Source organism: Bufo bufo, chromosome 1, assembly GCF_905171765.1.
Source record: "Bufo bufo chromosome 1, aBufBuf1.1, whole genome shotgun sequence".
NCBI classification, from domain to species: Eukaryota; Metazoa; Chordata; class Amphibia; order Anura; family Bufonidae; genus Bufo; species Bufo bufo.
In genome coordinates, this window is record NC_053389.1 from 50,036,642 (window position 1) to 50,058,029 (window position 21,388).

Consider the following 21,388-nt stretch of genomic DNA (forward strand, 5'->3'; position numbering starts at 1 on the left):
CGATGAAGCCAGTCATTGGCTGGAGCGGTTCATGTGACCATGCCCTCACACTGCCGGAAGATAACAGACTGGAAGATGGAGACTGCAGAGGCAATGCCGAGGACCAGAGTTGCAAGGAGCAGGGAAGCATGAATCTTCTGTTTCAGAGGACAGGCTGCAGGCACTTGCTAAAACATCATTACTCTAGGAAAAGCCCTTTAAAGGAGTTTTCTGAGAGTATTTTTAATGATGACCTATCTTTTGGATAGGTCATCAGTATCTGATCAGTGGTGGTCCAACACCTGGGACCCCCACCGATCAGCTCTTTGAGAAGGCACCAGTGCTCGCTGTGGTGCTGCGCCTTCTATAGCTTTGCCTAGGCCATGTAAAGTCACATTCATCTGTCACGTGGCCTAGACGCAGCTCAGCCCCATTGAAGTGAATGGGGTCGAGCTGCGATACCAAGCACGGCCGCTATACAATGTACGACACTGTGCTTGGTGAGCTGAGAGAAGACCGCGGTGCTCACAGGAGTGCTGATGCCTTCTCAAACAGCTGATTGGCGGAGTTCATAATCTGTAACCCCCACAGATCAGATACTGATGAACTATCCAGGTCTTCTGAAGGCTCCGAGGCCTGTCATAGCCAACTTCCTATGGAGCATAAGTGAACCTCCCTTAGGCTGCATTGTTAAATCAGATGATCGCATGTTAAAGGGGTTATCCAAAGTCTAACACATGCCCCCCAATGCCCGGGTCCCATTATATAGATTATACTTACCCTGCTCCCCAGCACCCATGTCGCTCCTTATCCCCTCATGGCCGCTGCTGCATCTCCCTGGGCTGAGCAGGTAATAGCAGGCCATGACGGGGGCGAGCCACCCTAGTTTCGCAAGTGACGCTAGGGAGTAGAGATGAGCGAATTTCTCAAAAATTCGATTTGGCAGGTTCGACAAATTTTCGGAAAAGATTAGATCCGAATTTATTTGCGGCGAATCGCATCCTGGCTGCAAAGAGCCTGTATATTGGTGTAGAACACTGTGCCTTGCAGTAACACACATAGGGATAACAAAAAAGCCAGTGGAAATAATATATCCAAATTCATATCACTTTATTATATATAAAATATGGAGAAAAAGGGCAAGATGGAAAAAGTTATACAGAGAAGCAAAGGGCATATATACCACTGGACTATCGTGTATCCCCACAAGGCTGATAAGCACTTATCGGGTACCTGGTTCGTACTGTGACACGCAAACATCCAATATACAGCAAAGAGGTGTGTAGCATACCATATCCACACCCTGATGGGGAATTACACAATACACTGCAATTACCTAAAAAAAAAATCATGGATGTTAATGCGGTCCACAGCCAACGTCCATGGCAACCATCAGCAACATGAATATATACACTCACCTAAAGAATTATTAGGAACACCTGTTCTATTTCTCATTAATGCAATTATCTAGTCAACCAATCACATGGCAGTTGCTTCAATGCATTTAGGGGGGTGGTCCTGGTCAAGACAATCTCCTGAACTCCAAACTGAATGTCAGAATGGGAAAGAAAGGTGATTTAGGCCATTTTGAGCGTGGCATGGTTGTTGGTGCCAGACGGGCCGGTCTGAGTATTTCACAATCTGCTCAGTTACTGGGATTTTCACGCACAACCATTTCTAGGGTTTACAAAGAATGGTGTGAAAAGGGAAAAACATCCAGTATGCGGCAGTCCTGTGGGCGAAAATGCCTTGTGGATGCTAGAGGTCAGAGGAGAATGGGCCGACTGATTCAAGCTGATAGAAGAGCAACGTTGACTGAAATAACCACTCGTTACAACCGAGGTATGCAGCAAAGCATTTGTGAAGCCACAACACGCACAACCTTGAGGCGGATGGGCTACAACAGCAGAAGACCCCACCGGGTACCACTCATCTCCACTACAAATAGGAAAAAGAGGCTACAATTTGCACGAGCTCACCAAAATTGGACTGTTGAAGACTGGAAAAATGTTGCCTGGTCTGATGAGTCTCGATTTCTGTTGAGACATTCAAATGGTAGAGTCCGAATTTGGCGTAAACAGAATGAGAACATGTACCCATCCTCTGATGGCTACTTCCAGCAGGATAATGCACCATGTCACAAAGCTCCAATCATTTCAAATTGGTTTCTTGAACATGACAATGAGTTCACTGTACTAAAATGGCCCCCACAGTCACCAGATCTCAACCCAATAGAGCATCTTTGGGATGTGGTGGAACGGGAGCTTCGTGCTCTGGATGTGCATCCCTCAAATCTCCATCAACTGCAAGATGCTATCCTATCAATATGGGCCAACATTTCTAAAGAATGCTATCAGCACCTTGTGGAATCAATGCCAGAATTAAGGCAGTTCTGAAGGCAAAAGGGGGTCCAACACCGTATTTGTATGGTGTTCCTAATAATTCTTTAGGTGAGTGTACAGGGAGTGCAGAATTATTAGGCAAGTTGTATTTTTGAGGATTAATTTTATTATTGAACAAGAACCATGTTCTCAATGAACCCAAAAAACTCATTAATATCAAAGCTGAATATTTTTGGAAGTAGTTTTTAGTTTGTTTTTAGTTTTAGCTATTTTAGGGGGATATCTGTGTGTGCAGGTGAATATTACTGTGCATAATTATTACGCAACTTAACAAAAAACAAATATATACCCATTTCAATTATTTATTTTTACCAGTGAAACCAATATAACATCTCAACATTCACAAATATACATTTCTGACATTCAAAAACAAAACAAAAACAAATCAGTGACCAATATAGCCACCTTTCTTTGCAAGGACACTCAAAAGCCTGCCATCCATGGATTCTGTCAGTGTTTTGATCTGTTCACCATCAACATTGCGTGCAGCAGCAACCACAGCCTCCCAGACACTGTTCAGAGAGGTGTACTGTTTTCCCTCCTTGTAAATCTCACATTTGATGATGGACCACAGGTTCTCAATGGGGTTCAGATCAGGTGAACAAGGAGGCCATGTCATTAGATTTTCTTCTTTTATACCCTTTCTTGCCAGCCACGCTGTGGAGTACTTGGACGCGTGTGATGGAGCATTGTCCTGCATGAAAATCATGTTTTTCTTGAAGGATGCAGACTTCTTCCTGTACCACTGCTTGAAGAAGGTGTCTTCCAGAAACTGGCAGTAGGACTGGGAGTTGAGCTTGACTCCATCCTCAACCCGAAAAAGCCCCACAAGCTCATCTTTGATGATACCAGCCCAAACCAGTACTCCACCTCCACCTTGCTGGCGTCTGAGTCGGACTGGAGCTCTCTGCCCTTTACCAATCCAGCCATGGGCCCATCAAGACTCACTCTCATTTCATCAGTCCATAAAACCTTAGAAAAATCAGTCTTGAGATATTTCTTGGCCCAGTCTTGACGTTTCAGCTTGTGTGTCTTGTTCAGTGGTGGTCATCTTTCACCCTTTCTTACCTTGGCCATGTCTCTGAGTATTGCACACCTTGTGCTTTTGGGCACTCCAGTGATGTTGCAGCTCTGAAATATGGCCAAACTGGTGGCAAGTGGCATCTTGGCAGCTGCACGCTTGACTTTTCTCAGTTCATGGGCAGTTATTTTGCGCCTTGGTTTTTCCACACGCTTCTTGCGACCCTGTTGACTATTTTGAATGAAACGCTTGATTGTTCAATGATCACGCTTCAGAAGCTTTGTAATTTTAAGAGTGCTGCATCCCTCTGCAAGATATCTCACTATTTTTGACTTTTCTGAGCCTGTCAAGTCCTTCTTTTGACCCATTTTGCCAAAGGAAAGGAAGTTGCCTAATAATTATGTACACCTCATATAGGGTGTTGATGTCATTAGACCACACCCCTTCTCATTACAGAGATGCACATCACCTAATATGCTTAATTGGTAGTAGGCTTTTGAGCCTATACAGCTTGGAGTAAGACAACATGCATAAAGAGGATGATGTGGTCAAAATACTCATTTGCCTAATAATTCTGTACAGGGTGTATAGTGCCTGGTACCAAAATATCAACAGCCTATTTTACACACAGGCACACAATTATGTGTCTGTATCGCCTAATCAATAGCATAGGCCCAATATGGAAGCTGTATATGGCAGTGTCTAAATTGATGTCTCAATATACACTTAAAACCTGGGACGTACCTGAAGACATGACCAAGCCCAGATGGATATACAAGCCCTAAGCGCAAGACCTCGACGCACGTTTCACCTCAGCGGCTTCGTCAGGAGGTATGAAGAAATGAAAGAGTAGGGTATATATACTGGTAACATAAGTGGGTAAGGTACCTGGATTCACCTCATACCTCCTGACGAAGACGCTGAGGTGAAACGCGCGTCGAGGTCTTTTTTTAGGTAATTGCAGTGTATTGTGTAATTCCCCATCGGGGTGTGGATATGGTATGCTACACACCTCTTTGGTGTATATTGGATGTTTGCGTGTCACAGTACGAACCTGGTACCCGATAAGTGCTTATCAGCCTTGTGGGGATACACGATAGTCCAGTGGTATATATGCCCTTTGCTTCTCTGTATAACTTTTTTCATCTTGCCCTTTCTCTCCATATTTTATATATAATAAAGTGATATTAATTTGGATATAATATTTCCACTGGCTTTTTTGTTATGACATTGTATGTTACTCCAGGTGGAACGTTGTGCTGTCAACTATAGACAGAGAGGTTTTTTGTAGGTTAACACGCATAGGGAGTCTGCTGTGGTAGTGAAACAATACTGTGAGTCAGTATGACGTATGACAGTCGTTGCTCTTAGAATAACTGCACACTTCACTTATTTGGGCAGTTACGGGGCCAAAACTGACGAAAAAACTCCAGTGTGAACTCAGCCTTACAGGTCGATGTTAGAGCCAGTTATAAAGAACCGTGCAGAGGCCCAAGATCCTACTGTACCATCGTCAGCTAATTCCACATAGATGTCTACAGAACCTGTTCTATTAAACGCTTATACAAGTAGAGCCCCCGACGTCACTGATTATTTTGCCCTTCCTCTGATCCATCAGAACAGTAATACCCCAAAAAACGGATCCTGTCTGTTGAGTATCCGCCTTCACTCGGTCAGCATTTGGTCAGTAATCCATCAGTATTGCTAAAGCCAAAAAAAACAGGAGTGGATCCAAAACAGAGATGGAATATTGAATGAAATATTTGCATGTCTTCTGTGTTTTGTACGCACTAATGCTTTTGGCTACCAAATCATAAGCCAATTCTGATGGACCATACAGGCCTTATAGCTGCTACACAGACAGGATCCCTTGTGCGTCTCATTTTTCCTTCCTTCTGATAGATCAGAAGAAGGGTCAAATAAATGATGATGTCAACCAGGCCAAGAAAGGCAAAATAGTGGCCCAGTCATGGAGTGGGGATGGTGGGAGAACAGCTTGAGAAGTCCACAGAGTGGCCCAATGACATAGTGTTGAGGTAGCAGCAGCATGAGGAGACCACAGAGTGGCCCAGTGACATAGTGAGGAGGTGGCAGCAGCAGCAACATCATGAGGAGACCACAGAGTGGCCCATTTACATAGTGTTGAGGTGGCAGCAGCATGAGGAAGCCACAAAGTAGCCCAGTGACATAGTGTTGAGTTAGCAGCAGCATGAGAAGGCCACAGACTGGCAAGGTGACATAGTGTGGAGGTGGCAGCAGCAGCATCAGGAGGCCACAGAGTGGCCCAGTGACATAATGTTGATTTAGCAGCAGCATGAGGAGACCACAGAGTGGCAAAGTGACTTAGTGTGGAGGTGGCAGCAGCAGCAGCATGAATAGACCACAGAGTGGCAAGGTGACATAGTGTGGAGGTGGCAGCAGCATGAGGAGGCCACAGAAAAATAGAACTATTTGGCCCATCTAGTCTGCCCAATATACTAAATACTATGAATAGCCCCTGGCCCTATCCTATATGAAGGATGGCCTTATGCCTATCCCATGCATGCTTAAACTCCTTCACTGTATTTGCAGCTACCACTTCTGCAGGAAGGCTATTCCATGCATCCACTACTCTCTCAGTAAAGTAATACTTCCTGATATTACTTTTAAACTTTTGCCCCTCGAATTTAAAATATGTCCTCTTGTAGCAGTTTTTCTTCTTTTAAATATTTTCTCCTCTTTTACCTTGTTGATTCCCTTTAAGTATTTAAAAGCTTCTATCATATCCCCTCTGTCTCGTCTTTCTTCCAAGCTATACATGTTAAGGTCCTTTGATCTTTCCTGGTAAGTTTTATCCTGCAATCCATGTACTAGTTTAGTAGCTCTTCTCTGCACTCTCTCCAAAGTATCAATATCCTTCTGGAGATATGGTCTCCAGTACTGAGCACAATACTCCAGATGAGGTCTCACTAGTGCTCTGTAGAGCGGCATGAGCACCTCCCTCTTTCTACTGTTAATGCCTCTCCCTATACACCCAAGCATTCTGCTAGCATTTCCTGCTGCTCTATGACATTGTCTTCTGAAATAATGACCCCTAAATCCCTTTCCTCAGAAAATGAGATTAGGACTGTATCACTGATTTTATATTCTGCTCTTGGGTTTTTACGCCCCAGGTGCATTATCTTGCACTTATCAACATTACATTTTAGTTGCCAGATTTTTTTAAATTCGTTGCCAGATTTTTGACCATTCACAGAGTGGCAAGGTAACGTAGTGTGAGGTGCCAGCAGCATGAGGAGGCCACAAAGTGGCCTAGTGACAGTGTTGATTTAGCAGCAGCATGAGAAGGCCACAGAGTGGCAAGGTGACATAGTGTGGAGGTGGCAGCAGCATGAGGAGGCCACAGACTGGCAAGGTGACATAGTGTGGAGGTGGCAGCAATAGCAGCATGAGGAGGCCACAGAGTGGCACAATGACAGTGTGGAGGTGGCAGCATCATGAGGAGGCCACAGAGTGGCACAATGACAGTGTGGAGGTGGCAGCATCATGAGGAGGACACAGAGTGACCCACTGACATAGTATGGAGGTGGCAGCATAAGGAGGCCACAGAGTGACCCACTGACATAGTGTGGAGGTGGCAGCAGCATGAGGAGGCCACAGAGTGGCAAGATGACATAGTGTGGAAGTGGCAGCAGCAGCATGAGGAGGCCACAGACTGGCAAGGTGACATAGTGTGAAGGTGGAAGCAGCATGAGGAGGCCACAGACTGGCAAGGTGACATAGTGTGGAGGTGGCAGCAATAGCAGCATGAGGAGGCCACAGAGTGGCACAATGACAGAGTGTGGAGGTGGCAGCATCATGAGGAGGCCAGAGTGACCCACTGACATAGTGTGGAGGTGGCAGCATAAGGAGGCCACAGAGTGACCCACTGACATAGTGTGGAGGTGGCAGCAGCATGAGGAGGCCACAGAGTGGCAAGGTGACATAGTGTGGAAGTGGCAGCAGCAGCATGAGGAGGCCACAGACTGGCAAGGTGACATAGTGTGGAGGTGGCAGCAGCAGCATGAGGAGGCAACAGAGTGGCACAATGACAGAGTGTGGAGGTGGCATCAGCATGAGAAGACCACAGAGTGGCCCAGAGACAGAGTTGTGAGTTGGCAGCAGCATGAGGAGACCACAGAGTGGCGAGGTGGCAGCAGCAAGAGGAGGCCACAGAGTGACCCAGTGACATAGTGTTGATTTAGCAGCAGCATGAGGAGACCACAGAGTGGCAATATGACATAGTGTAGATTTAGCAGCAGCATGAGGAGACCACAGAGTGGCAAGGTGATATAGTGTGGAGGTGGCAGCAGCATAAGGAGAACATAGAGTGGCCCATTTACATAGTGTTGAGTTAGCAGCAGCATGAGGAGGCCACAGACTGGCAAGGTGACATAGTCTGGAGGTGGCAGCAGCATGAGGAGGCCACGGACTGGCAAGATGACATAGTGTGGAAGTGGCAGCAGCAGAATGAGGATACCACAGAGTGGCACAATGACAGAGTGTGGAGGTGGCAGCATCACGACGAGACCATATAGTGGCCCAGAGACAGAGATGTGAGTTGGCAGCAGCATGAGGAGACCACAGAGTGACATGGTGACATAGTGTGGAGGTGGCAGCAGCAGCATGAGGAGGCCACAGAGTGACCCAGTGACATAGTGTTGATTTAACAGCAGCATGAGGAAGCCACAGAGTGGCAAGATGACATAGTGTGGAGGTGGCAGCAGGCCACAGACTGGCAAAGTGACATAGTGTGGGAGTGGCAGCAGCAGCATGAGTAGGCCACAGAGTGGCACCATGACAGAGTGTGGAGGTGGCAGCAGCATGAGGAGACCACAGAGTGGCTCAGAGACAGAGTTGTGAGTTGGCAGCCGCATGAGGAGACCACAGAGTGGCAAGGTGACATAGTGTGGACATGGCAGCAGCATCAGCATGAGGGGGATAGACTGAACCAGTGACATAGTGTTGATTCAGCAGCAGCATGATGAGACCACAGAATGGTCCATTTACATAGTGTTGAGGTGGCAGCAGTATGAGGAAACCACAGAGTGGCCCAGTGACATAGTGTTGAGTTAGCAGCAGCACGAGGAGGCCACAGACTGGCAAAGGGACATAGTGTGGAGGTGGCAGCAGCAGCATGAGGAGACCACAGAGTTTCACAATGACAGTGTGGAGGTGGCAGCAGCATGAGGAGACCACAGAGTGGCCCAGAGACAGAGTTGTGAGTTGGCAGCAGCATGAGGAGACCACAGAGTTTTAAGGTGACATAGTGTGGAGGTGGCAGCAGCAGCATGAGGAGGCCACAGAGTGGCCCAGTGACATAATGTTGATTTAGGAGCAGCATGAGGAGACCACAGAGTGGCAAGGTGACTTAGTGTGGAGGTGGCAGCAGCAGCATGAGGAGGCCACAGAGTGGCAAGGTGACATAGTGTGGAGGTGGCAGCAGCATGAGGAGGCCACAGAGTGGCAAGGTGACATAGTGTGGAGGTGGCAGCAACAGCAGCATGAGGAGGCCACAGAGTGGCCTAGTGACATAGTGTTGATTTAGCAGCAGCATGAGAAGGCCACAGAGTGGCAAGGGTACATAGTGTGGAGGTGACAGCAGCATGAATATTGTAGGCTTAAGTAAGTCCAAAGAGAGGCAGTATATTTAGTGTTAGGGACCCATCTGCGGAAGCCACCTTGACGCCTGGTAGATCTGCCCGACACATGTTTGAGCAAATATGTGCGCTAAGAGCTTCCATTGACTCATTTATAGTCGGTATTGTACCACTTTTATTTAGAATGACCACCATTTCTTAGCTCTATTGTTTGTATGTATAATGGTGAGCAGCCATCTTGTTTTTTTTAGCAGCATAAGGAGGCCACAGACTGGTGACATAGTGTGGAGGTGGCAATAGCAGAAGCATGAGGAGGCCACAGAGTGGCACAATGACAGAGTGTGGAGGTGGAAGCAGCATGAAGAGGCCACAGAGTGACCCAGTGACATAGTGTTGAGGTAGCAGCAGCATGAGAAGACCACAGAGTGGCAAGGTGACATAGTGTGGGGGTGGCAGCAACAGCAGCAGCAGCATGAGGAGGCCACAGAGTGGCCTAGTGAAATAGTGTTGATTTAGCAGAAGCATTAGGAGGCCACAGAGTGGCAAGGTGACATAGTGTGAAGGTGGCAGCAGCATGAGGAGGCCACAGACTGACAAGGTGACATAGTGTGGAGGTGGCAGCAGCAGAATGAGGATGCCAAGGAGTGGCACAATGACAGAGTGTGGAGGTGGCAGCATCACAAGGAGACCACTTAGTGGCCCAGAGACAGAGATGTGAGTTGGCAGCAACATGAGGAGACCACAGAATGGCAAGGTGACATAGTGTGGAGGTGGAAGCAGCATGAGGAGGCCACAGAGTGACCCAGTGACGTAATGTTGATTTAGCAGCAGCATGAGAAGACCACAGAGTGGCAAGGTGACATAGTGTGGAGGTGGCAGCATCATGAGGAGGCCACAGAGTGGCGAGGTGACATAGTGTGGAAGTGGCAGCAGCAGCATGAGGAGGCCACAGAGTGGCACAATGACAAAATGTGGCGGTGGCAGCAGCAACAGCATGAGGAGACCTGAGTGGTGAGGTGGCAGCAGCATCAGGAGACCACAGTGACCCTGTGACAGAGTGGGGAAGTGGGTGGCAATAACAGTACCCGCTGACGATGGTGTGTGTAAGAAGGAGCACTTAGCATCAGATGTGTGGCATCAGGTGGGTGGCAGCATCAGAATAGTAGCTGAGGCAAGTAGCCAGAAGAAACCGGTCTCTTTTGTCAAGGTTTGGGTGAGGCAGCATGGATGATCGAATCTGATGCATCAGGCATTGGTGGGTAGAAATCCTGGCTGATCCACGCGTGATTCATCTTGACAAAATTCTGTCTTTCCACATTTTGGGTGGAGAGGCGAGTTCTCCTTGGGGTAACTATGGCCCCCGCCGCACAAAACACCTGCTCTGATGCCACAGTACTGGCCGGCAGGACAGCTTTTCCAGGGCAAACTCAGCCAGTTGCGGCCACAAATCCAGTTTGGCTGCCCAGTAGTCCAGCGGATCTTCAATGTGGGGTGGCAGGGTGCTGTCCAAGTATGTCACCACCTGCTGGTTCAGGTTCTGCACTAGGTCTAGCTGCTGATGCTGGTGAGTAGTTTCTTCACTAGACGGGTTAAGAAAGTTGCTCATCATCGACTCAAGCTGCTGCTGATGGAGCTGGTACTGCTCCTACCCCTCCACTCCGCCACAGCAGCCATGGCAGTGGAATGAGAACGCCGCCCCCCCCCCCCCCGGTCAGATATGCAGCAGCCAACTGACAACATAGGATGTCTCTATAGTAGTTCAGTTTGTCCTCCCTCTCAGTGGGTGTAACAAAGGCTCCCATTTTGGACCAGTAGCAAGGGCCCAACAAGGTGGAGAGCCAGAAGTCATCCCTCTGCCGAATGGTGACAATTCGGCTGTCACTACCCAAGCAAGTAAGCATGCAGCAGGCCATTTGCGCAAGTGACTTGGAGGGACTCCCTGCCTCCATCTCCACTGCATACTGCAACGGTGTGTCTGGGTCCGCTGCTCGTCTTCCTCATCTCCCTCTTGCTCCTCTGGCTGCTCCTGCTCCTCCTCTCCTGTCACCTGTGTAGAAAAACCACCGATTTCATTACACATTGCTTGTGCTCCAATGTCCTCCTCTTCCAGTTCAGCCCCCCAGGGCTCATGTGGCCGTGAGATGTAGATGCCACGTCTCCAGTCCCCTGACCAGCCAGATGTACCAGCATCTGTTCCAGGATATGAAGCAGTGGAATGACGTTATTCATCCTGTAGTCCTGGTGACTGACAAATAATGTGACATCCTCAAAGGGCCGGCAGGTGTCACGCATGAGCTGCCACTGGCTGACATCAAAGTTACACAGGGGAGGACTCCTGTCCGCTTGGTTCATTAAGAAATAGTTTATGGCCTTTCTCTGTTCGTATAGTCGGTCCAACATATGGAGGGTGGAATTCCAACGGGTGTAAACGTCACATATCAGCCTATGTTGGGGGACCCTGTTCTGCCACTGCAGCTCAAGGAGGGTGTGCTTGGCGGTGTATGAGTGGCTGAAGTGCATGCAAAGTTTCCATTTTTAGAACATATAACTACACCGCACAAGGGCAAATAAGACTAGTGCTGCAACTATCGACTATTTTTGTAATCGAGTATTCTATCGATTAATCAAACGATTAATCGAGCACTCTAATGACAAAAAACTAATTAAAAGAATGTTTTTCTTTACAAAAACTCATTAGCCCCACCAGTGCCATCAGCTTCCTCCCCTAGTGCCATCAGCTACCCCCCCCAGTGCCATCAGCTGCCCCCCAGTGCCATCAGCTGTCCCCTCAGTGCCATCAGCTGTCCCCCAGTGCCATCAGCTGTCCCCCAGTGCTATAAGCTGCCCTCTTAGTGCCATAAACTGCCCCCTCAGTGCCACCAGCTGCCACCCAGTACCATCAGGCTCCCCCCAGTGCCATCAGTTGCCCCCTCAGTGCCACCAGCTTGCCCTCCAGTGCCACCAGCTGCCCCTCAGTGCCACCAGCTTGCCCCCAGTGACACCAGCTTGCCTCCCAGTGCCACTAGCTGCCCCCAGTGCCACCAGCTGCCTCCCAGTGCCACCAGGTTCCCCCAGTGCCACCAGCTTGCCCCCCAGAGCCACCAGCTTGCCCCCACAGCTGCCCCCCAGTGCCACTAGCTTTCCCCCAGTGCTACCAGCTTAACCCCTAGTGCCACCATCGCCCCCTCCTAGCCATGTCCCCAGCAGGTGACCACGGAGCAGTGAGTAATAGCAAGCGCGTCACTGCCGCGACGTGGCCACATGACACAAACGAATCCTCGATGCAAAAAATTAGCATCGAGGATTTTTTTGTGTCAAATTACTCGATTAAATCGAGTAATCATTTCAGCCCTAAATAAGACGTATAAATATTTCCTAGTAATACACCCTGTTAATGGCTGTATCACACAGCACTTGCACCCCAATAAAAAAAGGTTTGCTGGAATTACAGAGGTATCATCTATTGCAAACTTGAAAGCAGCAGTATAATGGCAATTTGGATCCCCAGTTAGTGCAGCAAGGTGTAATAGGATTGTTCCTATTACCTAGGCTGTACACTCCCCTATTGAACCCTGTTCTGCTTCAATACTGTGGAATAATTCCTCCCTATCTTTTCCCTACATTTCTAATGCTCTTTCCCTGAACTTCTATTCAGCAAAATAAAAGTTTTCAAGTCTTTCCTAGCACTTTCCCTAGCGCCTTCTGGCCTCTCTCACTGCACTAAGTACACTGGAAAATGGCTGAATCCAAGATGGCTGAGGCTATTTATAGGGCTGTGACATCACAGGGCTGGCTAGCTGCTGATTGGCTGCATGAATGGCATTATGGGTGATCCCTCGTTCCCAGAGTTCTTTGCTCCATGTCCTAACATGTGCAGCAGCCATTTTAAGAAAAAATTTTATTCGTTACCACGAAGTGTGAGGAAATTCGGATTCGGTGCAAATCCAATTTTTCCAGAAATTTGGATCGAATTCCACTTTGTCGCTCATCTCTACTAGGGAGGCTCGCTGGATGTTTTGATCCATGCGAGTGGGAGATGCAACGGCAGCCATGTGGGGATCATGAGCGACGTGGGTGTCGGGGAGCAAGGTAAGTATAATCTATATGAGGGGTCCGGGCATTGGGGGTACATGTGTTAGACCTTGGATAACCCCTTTAAAGTATCCTAGGGGGACTTAAAATAAGTTAAAAAAAAGCTGAAAAAAAGTTTTAAAAAATCTAGAAAATAAAATAAATTGCCTCTTTTCCCCATATTAAAAATATAAAAATAAACATCATTAGCATACCTGCGTCCTAAAACGCCATTGAATTTTTTTTTTTTAAAGTGTTCAAAAAGTCATGCACATCCCAAAATGGTTTCAATAAAAACTACAGTTCACCCCACAAAGTTTTGGTAGTTACAGGGCCAAAACTGACCAAAAAACTCCAGGTCGATGTTAGAGCCAGTTATAAAGAACCGTGCAGAGGCCCAAGATCCTACTGTACTGTCGTCAGCTGATTCCACATAGATGTCTACAGAACCTGTTCTATTAAACGCTTATACAGGTAGAGCCCCCCTGACAGAGTGGAGAGGGTGTCAGCAGTAAGTTTGTTGACGTCACTGATTATTTTGCCCTTCCTCTGATCCGTCAGAACAGTAATCCCCCACTTCCCACTACATTGAATGCATTAATAAATGGTGCCACAAAAAACAAGCCCTCATACGGCTATGTGATCCGAAAAATAAATTCTGGGAAGGCAGGGAGTGGAAAATGGAAAAAAAAGAAAATCGCTCATCAGGAAGGGGTTAAGGTGATCCTAGGGGTGGGCGATATAGACGATATGCGATATAAACTACACTGATCAAAAAAATAAAGGGAACACAAAAATAACACATCCTAGATCTGAGTTAATTAAATATTCTTCTGAAATACTTTGTTCTTTACATAGTTGAATGTGCTGACAACAAAATCACACAAAAATTTTAAAATGGAAATCAAATTTTTCAACCCATGGAAGTCTGGATTTGGAGTCACACTCAAAATTAAAGTGGAAAAACACACTACAGGCTGATCCAACTTTGATATAATGTCCTTAAAACAAGTCAAAATGAGGCTCAGTAGTGTGTGTGGCCTCCACGTGCCTGTATGACCTCCCTACAACGCCTGTGCATGCTCCTGATGAGGTGGCGGACGGTCTCCTGAGGGATCTCCTCCCAGACCTGGACTAAAGCATCTGCCAACTCCTGGACAGTCTGTGGTGCAACGTGACGTTGGTGGATAGAGCGAGACAGGATGTCCCAGATGTGCTCAATTGGATTCAGGTCTGGAGAACGGGCGGGCCAGTCCACAGCATCAATGCCTTAGTCTTGCAGGAACTGCTGACACACTCCAGCCACATGAGGTCTAGCATTGTCTTGCATTAGGATAGAGATTTCGTTTGTATCGCCATATCGCGGTAGAACATGGCATGCGTTTGTATCGCTCTCAGCACGCACCATGCGATCCTGAGTCGGCACAGTGGAGAAGGAAGGAGTCCCTCCCTACCCACTGTGTGCGGCTGCCGCTGATCTCGGTACCTAATGGCAGTCAGGCTACCTCTGGCGAGCACATGGAGGGCTGTGCGACCCTCCAAAGAAATGCCACCCCACACCATTACTGACCCAATGCCAAACCGGTCATGCTGGAGGATGTTGCAGGCAGCAGAATGTTCTCCACGGCATCTCCAGACTCTGTCACGTCTGTCACATGTGCTCAGTGTGAACCTGCTTTCATCTGTGAAGAGCACAGGGCGCCAGTGGCGAATTTGCCAATCTTGGTGTTCTCTGGCAAATGCCAAACGTCCTGCACGGTGTTGGGCTGTAAGCACAACCCCCACCTGTGGACGTTGGGCCCTCATATCACCCTCATGGAGTCTGTTTCTGACCGTTTGAGCAGACACATGCACATTTGTGGCCTGCTGGAGGTAATTTTGCAGGGCTCTGGCAGTGCTCCTCCTGTTCCTCCTTGCACAAAGACGGAGGTAGCGGTCCTGCTGCTGGGTTGTTGCCCTCCTACGGCCTCCTCCACGTCTCCTGATGTACTGGCCTGTCTCCTGGTAGCGCCTCCATGCTCTGGACACTACTCTGACAGACACAGCAAACCTTCTTGCCACAGCTCGCATTGATGTGCATCCTGGATAAGCTGCGTGTGCCACTTGTGTGGGTTGTAGACTCCGTCTCATGCTACCACTAGAGTTAAAGCACCGCCAGCATTCAAAAGGGACCAAAACATCAGCCAGGAAGCATAGGAACTGAGAAGTGGTCTGTGGTCACCACCTGCAGAACCACTCCTTTATTGGGGGTGTCTTGCTAATTGCCTATAATTTCCACCTGTTGTCTATCCCATTTGCACAACAGCATGTGAAATTGATTGTCACTCAGTGTTGCTTCCTAAGTGGACAGTTTGATTTCACAGAAGTGTGATTGACTTGGAGTTACATTGTGTTGTTTAAGTGTTCCCTTTATTTTTTTGAGCAGTGTATATAAATTTGGCCAACGATAGAGATTTCGTTTGTATCGCCATATCGCGGTAGAACATGGCATGCGTTTGTATCGCTCTCAGCACGCACCATGCGATCCTGACTCGGCACAGTGGAGAAGGAATGAGTCCCTCCCTACCCACTGTGTGCGGCTGCCGCTGATCACCAATGAGAACTGAGTAGGAGTAGGAGGGGAGGGAATGTGGCCACTGCGCCACCAATGAGAACGGAGGAGGAGGGGAGGGGCTGTGGCCACTGTGCCACCAATGAATTCCTGAATACAAACGTAGCTTGCGTATGCCAGACATATCCCATACCCGGCCTCTATGATTGCGCGCTGCAATCCTCCGCAATTAAACCCTCAGAACCTGAGGGGTTAATTGCGGCGGATTGCAGCGTGCAGTCATAGAGGCCGGGTATGGGATATGGCTGGCACACGCAGGCTACGTTTGTATTCAGGCATTAACTATATTTATTGGTGGCGCAGTGGCCACAGCCCCTCCCTTCTACTCCCCCTCTTCTAAGTATTATATTAATTGCGGCCCCCCCTCCACACGATTAAATCATTGGTGGCGGTGGCCCCAGGGTCCCCCCTCCTCACCCATTGGTGGTGCAGTGGCCGCTTCTGATTGGAGCCCCAGCAGTGTAATCGCGGGGCTCCGATTGGTTACCATGGCAGCCAGGACGCTACTGAAGCTCTGGCTGCCAAGGGAAACTCCCTGCTGCTGTGTGCACTATGCACAGGGCAGCAGGCAGAGTGTAAAGTCCTATTCACCCTAATGGAGCTCTATTAGGGTGAATATGACAAGGGTTCTAGCCCCTAAGGAGCTAATAGTTATTAAATAAAAAGTAAAAAAAAAAAAAAAGTTTAACCCCCCAATATAGAAAATAATATATTGTGATATATATCGTATATCGCACATGCTTCAAATTATATCACAATATAGATTTTAGGCCATATCGCCCACCCCTAGGTGATCCTTTCCTGCCTGTGAAAAATAAAATAAAAAAATCAACTGTAAACATGAGAAACATTTCTGTTGTCTCAAATTACTTAAAGAGGCTGTCAACTTTAATGAACATACCCTCCCACGCCATAGCGAAACTAACCCCCATTATATTTCTGAACAGAAAAGTGAAATCCTGGCGGCAGCGAAGGCAGTTGGCTAAGGTGCGAGGAACCCAGATCTTGGAGGAACCTCAACGCTGGGAAGAGGATTATGAGCTGATTGAATGTGAGGGTCTCTTTGAGGAGTACTTGGAGATGGGTGAGTGATGAACCAGAGTCTTATGCAGTCTTCCAGGGGGATTAGAGGCACTGATGATGAAGTTGGCATTTGCTCAGAGGTCATTGTGTGCATAACTATTACACTGACATCACTGCACTGTAGATACCCTGCCGTCGGTCATTGTATGGGCCAAGTGATCACCTAGGTATTTCTATGTCCCAGTCATACAGTTTGGTTTTATCACCATTTTCGTGGCTGCCTTCCCGCTCGCTCCTCTTTTCGCCCTGCTCAACAACTGGGTTGAGATTCGTCTTGATGCCCAGAAGTTTGTGTGTGAATATCGGCGTCCAGTGGCAGAGCGGGCGCAACATATAGGAGTCTGGTTTCTTATTCTGGAGGCACTTTCTCAGCTTTCTGTTATAGTCAATGTAAGTAACCGGTGCCTTTCATAGTGATACGTGTGCCGCCAAGGTGAAGTTCATCAGGACATCCCGCCTTTTTTTTCTTATTGCAGGCCTTTCTCATTGCCTTCACCTCAGATTTTCTCCCACGTCTCCTCTACCAGTATGAGTATGACAGTCACCTGGAAGGATACCTAAATTTCAGTCTGTCATACTCTCCGCACAGCTACGTTGCAGCAAACCACACCTTGTGTAGGTGAGTCCGGTAGGTGACATCCTTCACAGGTATTGCTGAGAAGAAGTCCTGGCTCGTTCTTTCTGTATATATAAATATACCTTATATAACCTGATAGGCTCTTCCTGCATCCTGCCCTTTATTCTGCAGGTACAAAGCTTTCCGGGATGAAGATGGGAAATACACGCTCTTCTACTGGAAGCTCCTCGCTGTGAGGCTCGGATTCATCATTGCGTTTGAGGTGAGTCTCCATTACTACTTTGATCTCAAAGTCAAGGTCCCATAGTTGAGGTCCTTTTGACATTAACTGGTTGGGCACCAGCTCTACCATTAAATGGCTGCCACTGAATCAGTCTCTGGTAACATCTGATCCTAGGAGAACTTATAATCCGTTAAATTAATTTCTTGGCGCCGTTAGTCAGTATAAGGGAGATCTTCAAGTGTTTGCAACTTCTGACTCCATTTTGTGTGTGTCCTTCTAGCATGTGGTCTTCTTCAGTCTCCGTTGTATCGACTGGATTGTCCCTGATATTCCTGTGTCGGTGGAGATTAAAGTGAAGAGAGAACGGTACTTGGCTAAGCAGGCGCTAGCAGATAACCAGGAGGTACTCCTGACGGTGAGTCCGTCCTCCAGCTCCCCAGGTCAGTCAGCGGCACAATGTGCATGTGTCGGTGTTGTGCAGTTAAAGCCTGCCTTGAGTATATGCGTTATGGTTGTGTCACGGTGTTGTGGTTGTGTCATGGTGTTGTGGTTGTGTCATGATGTTGTGTTTGTGTCATGGTGTTGTGGTTGTGTCATGGCGTTGTGGTTGTGTCATGGTGTTGTGGTTGTGTCATGGTGTTGTGTCATGGCGTTGTGGTTGTGTCATGGCGTTGTGGTTGTGTCATGGCATTGTGGTTTTGCCATGACGTTGTGGTTGTATCGCTGTGTTGTGGTTGTATCGCTGTGTTGTGGTGGCTGTTCTCTAGGAATCTCTTCTCTACCTCTGACCGGAGGTCAGAACCGTCTCCTGGGAACGAGGTGAGTTCCATTGTGGATTTCCGTTTCCCTGACGCATCGATAAAATGTCTGACATAAAGCTGGAATCCACAATTGTGTATCTACCAGTAAATGTAGTGGTGAAGGGTCCACAAAAGAGGTGTAACTGATTGTGGCTGCTATTTATGAAGAGAAAGGATATGAAAAAGAAAGGACAAACATTTTAAAAGCCCAGGCCCCACACAGTGACCTCCAATCTATAGTTAAACAAAAGCTATAAAATCCTGCTATTTTCGCCCTGGCCTCTAAGCCTAATAATAGGCGCCACTTCTTGGTCTGTGCAGATCCACTTTACTGCAGTAATCTGCTTATCTGTCATTCTAAACCTGCCTGTAATGATATCACCTCTGTGTATAGATAAGACAGGATCCACCATTCACAAATCTTCTTTATTCTTTCCTTGTACAATGACCTCTGCACATGCCACAGAGCATGCCCAGAAAACTCTCCCATAGAAGTCAGTGAGGTCCCCTGCAGACCATTACACGTTTCTTTAAATGTTGTTACAGCGCCACTTTTGTGAATTCTGCCATTTGTGTTTCTTAAAAGGCCAGTGTAGTCTTATGGAAAGTTTGACTAGTTTAAAATGAAATGTTTTGTCACTTTCTAATAGACTGTGTTTAAATTTCTCACCATTGACAAGATCTCTGCTTGCAGTCAGTGATAATACTTCTTGACCTAATACTTCTCCAGTTTATTGTATGTAAAAACGTATATAATCCTCAGCAGCACATATCGGTCTCCTGCCCTGGACTCCAGACTGATGGCTATTACTTGCACTGATACATTGCAACAGACCTTCAGTCCCCTATACCAGCGGGTTTTAGGGTCAGGATAGATATACAGTTCCTGATTGTAAACTTGGAATAGAAACCGTACTGCAAGGGTATTAAAGCAACTACTGAAAGTTCTCTCCCCTCTTTCAAATCACGTATTATGAAAGTAGCAAAGCACTCACATCTTATTCTAGATATGCCAAATCTTTATATGCGATAATTCCAATGCACATCCAATACACCATAAAGATCATTTTCCAGTTCAGTATTGAAATAAATGAAGTCTAAAGGTGGTAGCAACAAGTCCATACAATAAGATTAAACCATCGATGTTTCCATTCATTGACAGTAAGCAGAGATCTTAAAAATTGTAAGGTGTAAAGACAAAGGTCTTGATATCCCCTGCGCTGCCAGAGGATGCACCTAATTTATGATAACGCACAGGCCTCATCATAAATTATGTGCATCCTCCAGCAGTTTGTGCACCTAAACAGAAATCTGCAGCAGGTCAGAGCTGCCTTAGGCCTCTTTCACACGGGCGTCATGTTTTTTGCCCGGATAAGATGCTGGTGCGTTGCGGGAAAATGCGCGATTTTTCCGCGCAAGTGCAAAACATTGTAATGCGTTTTGCACGCGCGTGAGAAAAATCAGCATGTTTGGTACCCAAACCCGAACTTCTTCACAGAAGTTCGGGTTTGGGATCGGTGTTCTGTAGATTGTATTATTTTCCCTTATAACATGGTTATAAGGGAAAATAATAGCATTCTTAATACAGAATGCATAGTACAATAAGGCTGGAGGGGTTAAAAAAAAATAAAAATAATAATTTAACTCACCTTAATCCACTTGATAGCATAGCCGGCATCTCTTCTGTCTTCTTCTTTGCTGTGCACAGGAATTGGACCTTTGATGATGTCACTGTGCTCATCACATGGTCCAATCACATGGTTCATCACCATGGTGAGGGACCATGTGATTGGATCATGTGATGTGACGTCACCACAGGTCCTTAGCTGGCAGCTCAACATTACAGAAGAAGACAGAGATCCGCAACTACATGATCAAGTGGACTCGGTGAGTTATTTTTTTTTAATTTTTAACCCCTCCATCACTATTTTACTTTGCATTCTGTATTCAGAATGCTATTATTTTCCCTTATAACCAGGTTATAAGGGAAAATAATACAGATCGGGTCCCCATCCCGATCGTCTCCTAGCTCCATGCGTGAAAATCGCACCGCATCCGCACTTGCTTGCGGATGCTTGCGATTTTCACGCGGCCCTATTCACTTCTATGGGCCCTGCGTTGCGTGAAAAAACGCAGAATATAGAGCATGCTGCGATTTTCACGCAACGCACAAGTGATGCGTGAAAATCACTGCTCGTGTGCACAGCCCCATAGAAATGAATGGGTCCGGATTCAGTGCGGGTGCAATGCAGCCGCGCGGAATACTCGCCCGTGTGAAAGGGGCCTTATATTTCTGACTTCATTTGTGCCCGAAAACTGGCGTAAATGAAGATAAATTTGTTGCAGCAGCTGGCCACGTCCTTCCCACCCTTGCCTCTCCACCTTTTGGAAATGTGCTGAGGGCGGCGTAAAAAAGCCACTTCTGGCGCACACTGAATGATAAATCTCCCCTAAAGTCTATTAGCAAATTGTGGAACTTTTCATTATACACTTAGTAAAGGTAATCTGTCGCCGGATTTGTGGTGCTCTGTCTGATGGCGGCATAAAATGGTGATTGAAATGCTGGGTCATTTACTGTTTTTGGCCAGCTCGATATCTTAAAACCTCTGACGAGAAGCCCCAGCATGAACCAAGCCCTGGAGTCCCAATATTCATGAGCTGCAAGTCAGTTTCTGGGGATGAGGAGCGCAGGGAGCTCATGAATACGAGGACTCCGTAGCTTGGGCATTGCACTGAACGAACTCCAACACTTGGGTCGCTTGGGAGTCACCCCATAAAGATTTTAAGAAAATGCCTGAGCCAAAAATAATTTGTAAGGCCTCACGCACACGACCGTTGTTTGGATCCGCAAACGGCGGCTCGGATGCGGACCCATTCACTTCAATGGGGCCGCAAAAGATGCGGACAGCACTCGGTGTGCTGTCTGCATCCGTGGATCCGTTCCGTGGTCTGCAAAAAAAATATAACATGTCCTATTCTTGTCCGTGCTTTGTGGACAAGAAT

General features: G+C 47.3%; 1 protein-coding gene across 1 annotated transcript in view; it reads left to right on the plus strand.

Annotated features, from left to right (window-relative positions):
* ANO7 (anoctamin 7) overlaps positions 1-21,042 on the plus strand; it is a 71,814-nt gene extending 50,772 nt beyond the window's left edge. Inside the window, exons 19-24 of the mRNA XM_040415610.1 lie at positions 16,650-16,786; positions 16,970-17,175; positions 17,262-17,404; positions 17,534-17,624; positions 17,866-18,051; positions 20,974-21,042. Coding sequence (XP_040271544.1) covers positions 16,650-16,786; positions 16,970-17,175; positions 17,262-17,404; positions 17,534-17,624; positions 17,866-18,051; positions 20,974-21,042 — 832 coding nt within the window. The remainder of the gene's footprint in view (positions 1-16,649; positions 16,787-16,969; positions 17,176-17,261; positions 17,405-17,533; positions 17,625-17,865; positions 18,052-20,973) is intronic.
* The last annotated feature ends 346 nt before the right edge of the window (positions 21,043-21,388 follow it).